General features: G+C 43.4%; 1 protein-coding gene across 1 annotated transcript in view; it reads right to left on the minus strand.

Annotated features, from left to right (window-relative positions):
- Positions 1 to 1,104: 1,104 nt before the first annotated feature.
- Positions 1,105 to 14,437, minus strand: part of LOC112078058 (cryptochrome DASH-like) — a 21,391-nt gene continuing 8,058 nt past the window's right edge. The window contains 10 exon segments of the mRNA XM_070441929.1: positions 1,105 to 1,210; positions 2,880 to 3,046; positions 3,246 to 3,305; positions 3,391 to 3,470; positions 5,369 to 5,458; positions 7,203 to 7,276; positions 9,731 to 9,868; positions 9,871 to 9,970; positions 11,476 to 11,606; positions 13,735 to 13,828. Coding sequence (XP_070298030.1) covers positions 1,166 to 1,210; positions 2,880 to 3,046; positions 3,246 to 3,305; positions 3,391 to 3,470; positions 5,369 to 5,458; positions 7,203 to 7,276; positions 9,731 to 9,868; positions 9,871 to 9,970; positions 11,476 to 11,606; positions 13,735 to 13,828 — 979 coding nt within the window. The 3' untranslated portion in view covers positions 1,105 to 1,165.

Raw genomic sequence — 14,437 nt, forward strand, 5'->3', positions numbered from 1 at the left:
AGTCCTTTGTGGCAGGCTGAAATGCAGTGAAATGTTTTTTTTTTGGGGATCAGTTCATTTACATGGCAAAATGGGACCTTCAATAATTGCAATTCATCTGATCCACTCTTCATAACATTCCTGAGTATATCAAATTCCATCATACAAAACTGATGCAGCAGACTTTGTGGAAAATTAATATTTGTGTCATTCTCAAAACTTTTGGCCACGACTGTACATCATTGGGCCGCACAGTGAAAGGTCTTGGCTTGCCCAACTGGGGCGAACCGTTGACTTACTGTAGAGGAAGTATGTCTGTGTGACTTCTGCTCCACTTGGGCACCTTGATTGTCCTCACTCCGTTGCGACAGACTGAGACAACCTTTTCATATATAGTCTGTACCCCGTAACCCAGTTTTGTCTCTCCTTTCGTACACACACCACACATACAAATAATGATCATGTGTTTCATAGTATAGCTAACTATATAAAGGCTTACGTACTGTTGCACAGGAGGCTCTCACTCCATTCACCTGCGTGGGGGGTGCGCCCTCCTCCTTAATTATAATACGTTTCTAAAAAATTAATACCCTTGATTGATTATTGACTATGCCTGCTTCCATTATAGTTAAAGGAGAATTTCCACCACAACAGACAATCACTTATTACAAAACCAGTGTCTGACATCCGTCTCCTATCCTCTTCAAGGGGACAATCACTAGTTATTACAAAAACACAGTATCTCAAAGTTGTCCACAGCAGAAACGTTCTGGGTAATTTTATGGTATATTGCCATAGCGTTCTCCTCCCTTTACGTGTTAACCCCAAGGAAGCAGACATCATAACATCAGATAAGTAGTTGATGCAGCAACTAGCTTTGGAGACTGGATGATCTAATCTGACATGCCAACGTTGCAGGTCATTTCACCTTCAGGTAAGCTGTGGTAGTTCTACAGTGTTTATTGTCTTTCACCTTCAGGTAAAGCTGTGGTAGTTTCTACAGTGTTATTGTCTTTCACCTTCAGGTAAAGCTTGTGGTAGTTCTACAGTGTTTATTGTCTTCACCTTCAGGTAAAGCTGTGGTAGTTCTACAGTGTTTATTGGTCAGACTGAAACATACGTTGTTGTCGTTAGTCGAGTCCTTGTTTGATCATGTTGAACTTCCTGTTCTCCCTCGGGTCATTTCCTATCCCCGCCTGTATAGCCAGTTACCATAGTTACTGCGTGTCACGTCATTGTCCACCTGGAAGTAAGAGATGCGAACTGATTTGTCAGACCTCCCGGTTACTGTCCACTACTGGTCTCTAACCAGCCTGGTGTGACCGAAACCATTCAATAAGTATACCACAGTCACATATGTTCTAAATAAAGCCTTAAGATTTTAGTTCCATCTGTTGCCCTATCTAGGCCTGGCGACGATCCCACCACCTTGGGATAACATCTGTCCTATCACAGGGCCTGGGTCGAGTTCCACCACCTTGGATCCATCTGTCCGTCATCAAGCTGAGGTCGAGTTCCCACCACCTTGGATACATCCGTCCTATCACAGGCTGGCGTCGAGTTCCCACCACCTTGGATCCATCTGTCCTATCACAGGCTGGTCGAGATCCCACCACCTTGGATACATCTGTCCTCATCACAGGCTGGGTCGAGATCCCACCACCTTGGATACATCTGTCCTATCACAGGCTGGTCGAGTTCCACCAACCTTGGATCCATCTGTCCTATCACAGGCTGGTCGAGTTCCCCACCACCTTGGATCCATCTGTCTATCACAGCTGGGTCGAGATCCCACCACCTTGGATACATACTGTCCTATCATAGGTTGGGTCGAGTTCCAACCACCTTGGATACATCTGTCCTATCAAAGGCTGGGTCGAGATCCCACCACCTGGAGTAACATCTGTCCTATCATAGGTTGGGTCGAGTTCCCACCACCTTGGATACATCTGTATCCTATCATAGCTGGGTCGAGATCCCACCACCTGGATAATCTGTCCTATCCTTTCAGATCTAAGTGCAGAGGGAGACTAGGGGTCAAAGGTAGGGGCTAGGGGTGATTGGGCTGGGAACCAGCCTCACCAGTAAGTAGTGGAACCACTCGGCCCCCATCCTCCAGGTCTAGTCCTAGGGCCTAACCCCGCGACTTAGGTTCCTAACCCTGGCCAGGAGCCTCACCAATAGCTAGTGTAACCACTCAGCCCCCATCCCCATCTAGTCCTAGTCCTAACCCCGACTTAGGTCCTAACCCTGGCCAGGAGCCTCACCAATAGCAGTGTAACCACTCAGCCCCCATCCTCCAGTCTAGTCCTAGTCCTAACCCCGACTTAGGTCCTAACCCTGGCCAGGAGCCTCACCAATAGCTAGTATAAACCACTCAGCCCCCATCTCCAAGTCTAGTCCCAGGTCCTAACCCCGACCTAGTCCTAAACCCTGGCCAGGAGCCTCACCCAATAGGTAGTGGAACCACTCAGCCCCCATCCTCCAGTCTAGTCCCAGGTCCTAACCCCGACCTTAGGTCCTAACCCTGGCAGGAGCCTCACCAATAGTGTAGGAACAACTCAGCCCCCACTCTCCAGTCTAGTCCCAGGTCCTAACCCCGACTAGGTGCCTAACCCTGGGCAGGAGCCTCACCCAATAGGTAGTGGAACCACTCAGCCCCCATCCTCCAGTCGTAGTCCCAGGTCCTAACCCTGGCCAGTCCTAACCCCGGCCAGGAGCCTCACCAATAGTAGTGGAACCACTCAGCCCCCATCCTCCAGTCTAGTCCCAGGTCCTAACCCCGACCTAGGTCCTAACCCCGGCCAGGAGCCTCACAATAGGTAGTGGAACCACTCAGCCCCATCCTCCAGTCTAGTCCAGGTCCTAACCCTGGCCCAGGTCCTAACCCCGGCGGCCAGGAGCCTCACCAATAGGTAGTGGAACCACTCAGCCCCCATCCTCCAGTCTAGTCCCAGGTCCTTGGTGAGGAAGCTGGCTACGTTTTGGCGACCCCTGTTAGACATGAACCCTGTCAGTGCCAGCTCTCGCATGTTGGCATCAACGAATGGCACCCCGGTACGACCCTCTAGGATAACGAGACAGAAGAGTTACAACAACTCAGTAGAATGAGAGATATCAGTTTCAACATTGTTACGGTATATTTACCACACTGCATCCCACAGACTTTCCCTTCCCTATACTTGCCTTACACAGCTCTGTGTAGTCACCTCGTAGATCAGAGTGGTATTGTAAAGAATACAGATTTGTAATGATTTCTCCCTAACCTTTCCATGCATTGAACAGATTCATGTCCTTCTTCCAAGGGATGGATTTGTCCTGAAGGCCTGATGAGAACACATAACAACCATGAGACAATGTGCAATAAGCTTCAGATGAAGACAACATATACAACTGGCTTTCCAACTTTACCTTTGATGTCAAACAGTCTGGCTCCGTATTTGGCTCCTACAAACTTGAAATAGTCTCTCCAGAGCAGCTCAAATACCACCCTGTTGGAAGACATGTACAGTCAGCCTTGCTTAATAAAACCCCACCTCTTCTTCTAGTCAGTTACCTGAACTAAGTACACTAAAAAGGTGCATCTCTACCCAGCCACCCTGCTAGCCTGGCTCATCACAGCTACAGTACCAGTTAAAAGTTTGGACACACCTACTCATTCCAGGGTTTTTCTTTATTGTTACTATTTTCTACATTGTAGAATAAGAGTGAAGACATCAAAACTATGAACACACACATATGGAATCATATAGTGAGAAAAAAAAGTTTAATAAAAATATATTTTACATTTTAGATTCTTCAAAGTAGCCATCCTTTGCCTTGATGACAGCTTTGCACACTCTTGGCATTCTCTCAACCAGCTTCATGAGGTAGTCACCTGGAATACAAATTAACTTTTAACAAGGCACACCTGTTAAAAGTTAATTTGGGGAATTTCGTTCCTTCTTAATGCGTTTGAGCCAATCAGTTCTGTTGTGACAAGTTAGGGGTGTTATACAGAAGATTGCCCTATATGGTGAAAGACCAAGTCCATATTATGGCAAGAACAGCTCAAATAAGCAAAGAGAAATTGCAGTCCCAAATACCATCAAGTGTTATGATGAAACTGTCTCTCATGAGGACCGCCACAGGAAAGGAAGACCCAGGTAGCCTAGTGGTTAGAGCAAGGTAAAGATCTGTCGTTCTGACCCTGAACAAGGCAGTTAACCCAGTCTTCCCTAGGCGCTGAAGACGTGGATGTCAATTAAGGCAGCTCCCCAATTATTCTGATTCAGAGGGGTTGGGTTAAATGTAGAAAACACATTTCAGTTGAAGGCATTCAGTTGTACAACTGACTAAGTATCCCCCTTTCCCTTTCCCATTAGAGTTAACAGCCTCAGAAATTGCAGCCCAAATAAATGCTTCACAAAGTTCAATTACCAGACATCTCAACATCAACTATTCAGAGGAGACTGCGTGAATCAGGCCTTCATGGTCGAATCATGGTCAAATTGCTGCAAAGAAACCACTACTATAGGACACCAGTAAGAAGAAGAGACTTGCTTGGACCAAGAAACATGAGCAATGGACATTGGACCTGTGGAAATCTGTCCTTTGGTCTGATGAGTCCAAATTTGATATTTTTGGTTCCAACCGCCGTTTCTTTGTGAGACGCAGAGTAGGTGAACGGATGATCTCCGCATGTGTGGTTCCCATCGTGAAGCATGGAGGAGGAGGTGTGATGGTGTGGGGGAGCTTAGCTGGTGACACTGCGATTTATTTAGAATTCAAGGCACACTTAACCAGCATGGCTACCACAGCATTCTGCAGCGATATGCTGGTTTGCACTTGTCATTTGTTTTTCAACAGGACAATGACCCAAAACACACCTACAGGCTGTGTAAGGGCTATTTGACCAAGGAGAGTGATGAGTGCTGCATCAGATGACCTGGCCTCCACAATCACCTAACCTCAACCTAATAGAGATGGTTTGGGATGGAGTTGGACCGCAGAGTAAAGGAAAAGCAGCCAACAAGTGCTCAAAATATATGTGGGAACTCCTTCAAGACTGTTGGAAAAGCATTCCAGGTGAAGCTGGTTGAGAGAATGCCAAGAGTGTGCAAAGCTGTCATCAAGGCAAAGGGTGGCTACTTTGAAGAATCTCAAATATATTTTGATTTGTTTAACACTTTTTTGCTTACTACTGATAACATGTGTGTTATTTCATAGTTTTGATGTCTTCACTATTATTCTACAATGTAGAAACTAGTACAAATAAAAACCCTGGAATGAGTAGGTGTTCTGGAACTTTTGACTGGTATTGTACATAACAGGAGATAAACATGGATTTAATGACTGATGTCATGTTCCTGAAAACAACAGGGATATGAGATAACAGGAAGGAACTCACCAGTATGTGCTCTGATTGGCTGTTCGTTCACTCTCATACTTCTTGATCTGTTGGTAGATATACCTGGGGGAGATACAGCCTATAGCCAACCTGTAGAATATAGATACAGCATATAGCCAACCTGTAGAATATAGATACAGTCTATAGGCCAACTGTAGAATTAGATAAGCCATACCAACCTGTAGAATATAGATACAGCACTATAGCCAACCTGTAGAATATAGATACACCTATAGCCAACCTGTAGAATAAGATACAGCATATAGCCAACCTGTAGAATATAAGATACAGCTATAGCCAACCTGTAGAATATAGATACAGCTATAGCCAACCTGTAGAAATACATACAGCATATAGCCAACCTGTAGAATATAGATACAGCATATAGCCAACCTGTAGAATATAGAATACAGCATATAGCCCACCTGTAGATATAGATACAGCATATAGCCAACCTGTAGAATATAGATACAGCATATAGCCAACCTGTAGAATATAGATACAGCATATAGCCAACCTGTAGAATAATATGATACAGCATATAGCCCAACCTGTAGAATAAGATACAGCATATAGCCAACCTGTAGAATATAGGATAACAGCATATAGCCAACCTGTAGTATAATGAGTACAGCCTATAGCCAACCTGTAGAATATAGATACAGCATATAGCCAACCGTTAGAATATAAGATACAGCATATAGCCAACCTGTAGAATATAGATACAGCATATAGCCAACCTGTAGAATATAGATACAGCCTATAGCCAACCTGTAGAATATTATACGCAGTATATAGTCCAACCTTAGAATATAGATACAGCTATAGCCAACCTGTAGAATATAGATACAGCATATAGCCAACCTGTAGAATTAGATACAGCATATAGCCAACCTGTAGATATAGATACAGCATATAGCCAACCTGTAGAAATACAGATACAGCATATAGCCAACCTGTAGAATAGATACAGCATATAGCCAACATGTAGATATAGATACAGCATATAGCCAACCTGTAGAATATAGATACAGCATATAGCCAACCTGTAGAATATAGATACAGCCATAGCCAACCTGTAGAATACAGATACAGCATATAGCACAACCTGTAGAATATAGATACAGCATATAGCCAACCTGTAGAATATAGATACAGCATATAGCCAACCTGTAGAATATAGATACAGCATATAGCCAACCTGTAGAATATAGATACAGCATATAGCCAACCTGTAGAATACAGTTATAGATACAGCATATTTGGACCAAACCTGTAGAATATAGATACAGCATATAGCCAACCTGTAGAATACAGTTATAGATACAGCATATTGCCAACCTGTAGAATATAGATACAGCATATAGCCAACCTGTAGAATACAGTAATGTACATTTACATTATGTGGTTTGTAATGATGGTAAATAAATACTCCATAAAATTGTTGTTGTTTTCCATGTTATTGGATCAAGAAAAATATTTTATTTGATGTGGATGTTTTGTGTCTTTGCCCATAACTATGGACCTTTTGATGTAAATGTTTGAGGACAGGATTTTGTTTTTTCTGGATTCCGTTAGAARGACATCACAGAGAAAGGGACAGGGCAACAACTCTTATCATTCCAACTATTGAATCTTACAAGCTACTGTTCTTAATCATACAACTAAGTTTTTGCCAAGGTGAAGACGCTGAAAAACATTGTTGCCTGCGATACAGACATCTATATCGGTCTGCTAATACTAGTAAAGGACTACTTTTATTTAATTCTGATTGTCCAGGGGGTGCTGCAGTACCCTCAACACCCGCACTTCCCGTGGCTATGCTGGTACTTACCATGGGGAAAATTTGGTGGAATAGTCCAGTCCTATCAGGCCGTTACGAGTCTCCTTGTAGGTAGCCACAGCATCCTGCATGAGAGACATACCAGCTGTATCACAATATCCTACACAACAAACACATACAGTACCAGTCAAAAGTTTGGACACACCAACTCATTCAAGGGTTTCATTATTTTCTACGTTGTAGAATAATAGTGAAGACATCAACACTATGAAATTACACACATGGAATCATGTAGTAACCAAAAGTGTTAAATCAAAATATATTTTATATTCTTCAAAGTAGCCACCCTTTGCCTTGAGGACAGCTTTGCACATTCTTGACATTCTCTCAACTCTCAAAAAAAAAAAAGAGGTATGTCCATAGTGAACTGTCCTCAAACACTTGTCCCTGCAGTGGTGCTCTGTGAGGTATGTCCATAGTGAACTGTCCTCAAACACTTGTCCCTGTAGTGGTGCTCTGTGAGGTATGTCCATAGTGAACTGTCCTCAAACACTTGTCCCTGTAGTGGTTGCTCTGTGAGGTATTGGGTCAACATAATTGTTACCCATGCAGTTCGTACCCATAACCATCCTTTCCACACCAGCCCAACATCAACATATGTCAAAATGGTTCTCGTTTCTATGTTTGGTAGTAAACAGAGAGAGGAAGATATGTTTCCAATGACATAATCAACCAATAGTAGGAAATTAGCAGGGCAAGCCTCGTCATAATTGGGTAAAATCACATGATGCACACCGATGATGTCATTGGAAACAATATCTTCCTCTATATATTTTTACCACCAGAACCTAGAAATGTGCAATTATCACATGCTGTGTGTTGATGTTGGGGTGGTGCTGGAGATTATGTTGACATTTTCCTTTAAAAGAGACAAAAGCCCCGACCAGCAACTGGCAAGGTCTCCCACTCAGGTCCAGGTCTCCCACTCAGGTCCAGGTCTCCCAGTCAGGTCCAGGTCTCCCAGTCAGGTCCAGGTCTCCCAGTCAGGTCCAGGTCTCCCAGTCAGGTCCAGGTCTCCCAGTCAGGTCCAGGTCTCCCAGTCAGGTCAAGGTCTCCCAGTCAGGTCAAGGTCTCCCAGTCAGTCAAGGTCTCCCAGTCAGGTCAAGGTCTCCCAGTCAGGTCAAGGTCTCCCAGTCAGGTCAAGGTCTCCCAGTCAGGTCAAGGTCTCCCAGCAGTCAAGGTCTCCATCAGGTCAGGTCTCCCAGTCAGGTCAAGGTCTCCCAGTCAGGTCAAGGTCTCCCACCCCAATGATTGTACCTTTATATTCAAATATATGTACTAGTTTATTCCACACATGTACCTTAAGGCAGTGAACACGTACCAGGAGAGATTATTATTTACGCGGCCCTAACCTACATTATAACAGAACAATACCAGACCCTAACCTACATTATAACAGAACAATACTGGACCCTAACCTACATTATAACAGAACAATTACTGGACCCTAACCTACATTATAACAGAACAATACTGGACCCTAACCTACATTTAACAAACAATACTGGACCCTAACCTACATTATAACAGAACAATACTGGACCCTAACCTACATTATAACAGAACAATACTGGACCCTAACCTACATTATAACAGAAACAATACTGACCCTAACCTACATTATAACAGAACAATACTGGACCCTAACCTACATTATAACAGAACAATACTGGACCCTAACCTACATTATAACAAACAATACCGGACCCTAACCTACATTATAACAGAACAATACTGGACCCTAACCTACATTATAACAGAACAATACTGGACCCTAACCTACATTATAACAGAACAATACCGGACCCTAACCTACATTATAACGAGAACAATACCGGACCCTAAACTACATTATAACAGAACAATACTGGACCCTAACCTACATTATAACAGAACAATACCGGACCTAACCTACATTAACAGAACAATACCGGACCCTAACCTACATTATAACAGAACAATACCGGACCCTAACCTACATTATAAACAGAACAATACTGGACCCTAACCTACATTATAACAGAACAATACCGGACCCTAACCTACATTATAACAGAACAATACCGGACCCTAACCTACATTATACAGAACAATACTGGACCCTAACCTACATTATAACAGAACAATACCAGGCCTAATCTACATTATAACAGAACAATACTGGACCCTAACCTACATTATAACAGAACAATACTGGACCCTAACCTACACTTATAAACAGAACAATACCGGACCCTAACCTACATTATAACAGAACAATACCGGACCCTAACCTACATTATAACAGAACAATACTGGACCCTAACCTACATTATAACAGAACAATACCAGGCCCTAATCTACATTATAACAGAACAATACGCGACCCTAACTGTACCCTTTTTTGTAGAATGTAGCTGCTTTATTGAGGAAAATGTTCTACTTGCTATGACTGAGAGAAGTGGTCGTCTCACCTAGCTATCTTAAGATGAATGCGCTAACTGTAAGTTATTCTGGATACATGACTAAAATGTACTCACCGTGTCCCAGAAGTAGTGCTGTAGTCTGGCCAGGGCCTGAGTCTCTCCCCCGCTGCAGGGAAGCCGAGCGAGGGTCCCTAACAGTGTCTGTCTGCTCCAGGTCTTCTGGGGAGGGATGGGGCCTTCATCCAGACCTGACCCAGGGGGAGCGGCTTCAGCTGGTCTACGGTGGGCAAGACAGGCCTCACCCTGCCCTGGGTCTCCACTGCCTTCCTGAACTGGGTGTATACGTCAGGCAGCCTATCACAGGAGAGGATAGAGCAGGGTTACATGTCAGGCAGCCTATCACAGGAGAGGATAGAGCAGGGTTACATGTCAGGCAGCCTATCACAGGAGAGGATAGAGCAGGGTTACATGTCAGGCAGCCTATCACAGGAGAGGATAGAGCAGGGTTACATGTCAAGCAGCCTATCACAGGAGAGGATAGAGCAGGGTTACATGTCAGGCAGCCTATCACAGAGAGGATAGAGCAGGGTTACATGTCAGGCAGCCTATCACAGGAGAGGATAGAGCAGGGTTACATGTCAGGCAGCCTATCACAGAGAGGATAGAGCAGGGTAACATGTCAGGTAACCTATCACAGGAGAGGATAGAGCAGGGTTACATGTCAGGCAGCCTATCACAGGAGAGGATAGAGCAGGGTAACATGTCAGGTAACCTATCACAGGAGAGGATAGAGCAGGGTTACATGTCAGGTAACCTATCACAGGAGAGGATAGAGCAGGGTTACATGTCAGGCAGCCGATCACAGGAGAGGATAGAGCCGGGTTACATGTCAGGCAGCCTATCACAGGAGAGGATAGAGCAGGGTAACATGTCAGGTAACCTATCACAGGAGAGGATAGAGCAGGGTTACATGTCAGGCAGCCTATCACAGGAGAGGATAGAGCAAGGGTTACATGTCAGGCAGCCTATCACAGGAGAGGATAGAGCAGGGTTACATGTCAGCCTGACTTCATAGTGTAGTGATTATCCAGGCAGCGAGAGCCTGACTTCATATTGTAGTGATTATCCAGACAGTGAGAGCCTGACTTCATATTGTAGTGATTATCCAGGCAGTGAGAGCCTGACTTCATATTGTAGTGATTATCCAGGCAGTGAGAGGCTGACTTCATATTGTAGTGATTATCCAGACAGTGAGAGCCTGACTTCATATTGTAGTGATTATCCAGACAGTGAAGCCTGACTTCATAGTGTAGTTGATTATCCAGGCAGTGAGAGCCGAACTTCATATTGTAGTGATTATCCAGACAGTGAGAGCCTGACTTCATAGTGTAGTGATTATCCAGACAGTGAGAGCCTGACTTCATATTGTAGTGATTATCCAGACAGTGAGAGCCTGACTTCATATTGTAGTGATTATCCAGACAGTGAGAGCCTGACTTCATAGTGTAGTGATTATCCAGGCAGTGAGAGCCTGACTTCATAGTGTAGTGATTATCCAGGACAGTGAGAGCCTGACTATAGTGTAGTGATTATCCAGGCAGTGAGAGCCTGACTTCATAGTGTAGTGATTTATCCAGACAGTGAGAGCCTGACTTCATAGTGGGTAGTGATTATCCAGACAGTGAGAGCCTGACTTCATAGTGTAGTGATTATCCAGGCAGTGAGAGCCTGACTTCATAGTGTAGTGATTATCCAGGCAGCGAGAGCCTGCTCTGAGCAGCCCAATCTCAGAGGACTACTTTCTCTGTCACATGAATAAAATCAAATGAACTTGATCTTGACCTCTGTGGTCTTCTCACCTGGATAGGTGGTTGAAAGGGAGGTCGTCTCGGTGGTACAGTGTCGACCCCCAGCAGGTGTGAACTTTAACCTTCATCTGAGAACAAATATCCCTCACTCCTCTCTCCACCTGCTGGTCCTCTGGCACCACCTACAGGAGTGGATAACAAAACACAATACAATGACGAGGGTGCATCGATGTGGACAGAAGGAGTGAGTTATGATTCTGAATGGTCGCTAGCAACAATGACATGAAACTGCCAGGTGAGGAATCGTAAGTGACATAAGCTAATATAAGGACAGGACATGAGACGGGAGTAGAAATTAACGTGGGCATTGTTTAATGCGTTTCAAAGGAAGAACATTCCAAGCATTTCAACGGGGGGTTACAGGTGCCCTAAAGGGACAAAACTAGAATATCAATACATCTTGTTCTTGATACCATGACTTGTTTTGAGGTGTTTTGACTAAGATCTATGCTAATATGGCAACAATTGTCTAGCTAGCAAACCAACAACCTTAATGATGAATGAGAGACAATAAGTACTCATTGTGCAAATGTGTTGGAGACTAAATTTAGTTCACATCTTGTCAACAATCTAAGCCAACCTTGTCTGTTTTGCCCCACAGTTGCGCACTCGTCAGATTTGTTGGTAAACTACAACCCATGTATATACACTATCTGATTTAATTTAACCAGGTTAGTCTCATCGAGACAAAAATACACATTTTAAGGAGAGACCTGGACTACTAAGGTGGAGAGATATATAAATATATATAGGCTGATAGAGTGACGGGAGATATAGATAAAGGATGAAAGAGATATAGAATGATGGGAGATATAGATGAAGGATGATAGAGAATGATGGGAGATAAAGGATGATAGCGATATAAACCAAAATTAGACACCTACTCATTCAAGGGTTTTCCTTTATTTTTACTATTTTCTACATTGCGGAATAATAGTGAAGACATCACAACTATGAAATAACAAATCAAAATATATTTTATATTTGAGATTCTTCAAGTAGCCACCCTTTGCCTTGATGACAGCTTTGCAAACTCTTGGCATTCTCTCAACCAGCTTCATGCGATAGTTACTTGGAATGCATTTCAATTAACAGGTGTGCTTTCTTAAAGTTGATTTGTGGAATTTATTTTCTTAATGAGTTTGAGCCAATCAGTTGTGTTGTGACAAGGTAGGGTTGGTATACAGAAGATAAGTCCATATTATGGCAAGAACAGCTCAAATAAGTAAAGAGTAATGACAGTCCATCATTACTTTAAGACATGAGGGTCAGTCAATACGCAATATTTTGAGTGCAGAGCAATGGACATTAGACTGGTGGAAATCTGTCCTTTGGTCTGATGAGTCAGAATTTCAGATTTTTGGTTCCAACCTCCGTGTCTTTGTGAAACGCAGAGTAGGTGAACAGATGATCTCCACATGTGTGGTTCCCACCATGAAACATGGAGGAGGTGGTGTGATTGTGTGGTGGAGCTTTGCTGGTGACACGGGCTGTGATTTATTTATAATTCAAGGCACACTTAACCAGCATGGCTACCACAGCATTCTGCAGCGATACGCCATCCCATCTGGTTTGGGCTTAGTGGGACTATCATTTGTTTTTCAACAGGACAATGACCCAAAACACACCTCCATGCTGTTTAAAGGCTATTTGACCAAGAAGGAGAGTGATGGAGTGCTGCATCAGATTACCTGGCCTCCACAATCCCCTGACCTCAACCCAATTGAAATGGTTTGGGATGAGTCGGACTTCAGAGTGAAGGAAAAGCAGCCAACAAGTGCTCAGCATGTGGGAACTGCTTCAAGACTGTTGGAAAAGCATTCCAGGTGACTACCTCATGAAGCTGGTTGACAGAATGCCAAGACTGTGCAAAGCTGTCAAAGGGTGGCAACTTTGAAGAATCTCAAATATGTTTACCACATGATTCCATATGTGTTATTTCATAGTTTTGATAGTATAGCCCCCCCAGGTAGTATAGCCCCTGTCCTCTACACTAAAATGTAGAAAAGAGTAAAAATAAAGAAAAACCCTTGAATGAGTAGGTGTGTCCAAACTTTTGATTGGTACTGTATACAATGACCAAAAATATAAACGCAACAATTTCATTTCAGATTTGGAAATCAGTCAATTGAAATAAATGTATTAGATACTGTATCTATAGTGGTGAGTAAGATACATATATTGATAAATATGATGTTGCTATAGCGTGATAAACAAGAGAGTTAATATGTTGTGTACTAAGTTACTAACCTCTTCATGGAAGGCCACAGCGCTAACAGAACCTAGCTGCTTAATGAGGTCACCGACCACCTCCTCTGGCCTGCCCCGTCTCACCACCAGGGTGCTGGAAGAGGAAACACCAAAACACACAGTGGCCCCACTTTCAGAGCAAGCTGCATCCTGGGTAGTGGATTAGTCAACCCCCTCTCTCTCGTAGAAACTGAATGGGATGACGGCTCTGTTAATGTAAACAATAGTAACTTTATTTGTATAGCGCTTTTCAAAACAAGTAACAAAGTGCTTCACATCATAAAATAAATGCTAATTTGAAACCATACATTGAAATAATCTTTATAAAAAAAATGTGTCTTCAACCGGGATATAAAAAGAAGCACTGAATCGGCGAGCCTGATCTCTGGCAGACCACCCCAAGAAAACCTGTAGAAGCCAAGTGTGTCCTGAACTAGCCATTGTTACTATCACTATATATAATAAAGAGCTGGAGAGCTTAGGACAGGGGCCATACTACCTGCTATAGGACAGGGGCTATACTACCTGCTATAGAACAGGGGCCATACTACCTGCTATAGGACAGGGGCTATACTACCTACATTTACATTTACATTTAAGTCATTTAGCAGACGCTCTTATCCAGAGCGACTTACTACAAATTGGTGCATTCACCTTATGACAATCCAGTGGAACAACCACTTTACAAATAGTGCATCTAAAA

Source organism: Salvelinus sp. IW2-2015, unplaced genomic scaffold (assembly GCF_002910315.2).
Source record: "Salvelinus sp. IW2-2015 unplaced genomic scaffold, ASM291031v2 Un_scaffold5203, whole genome shotgun sequence".
NCBI lineage: Eukaryota > Metazoa > Chordata > Actinopteri > Salmoniformes > Salmonidae > Salvelinus > Salvelinus sp. IW2-2015.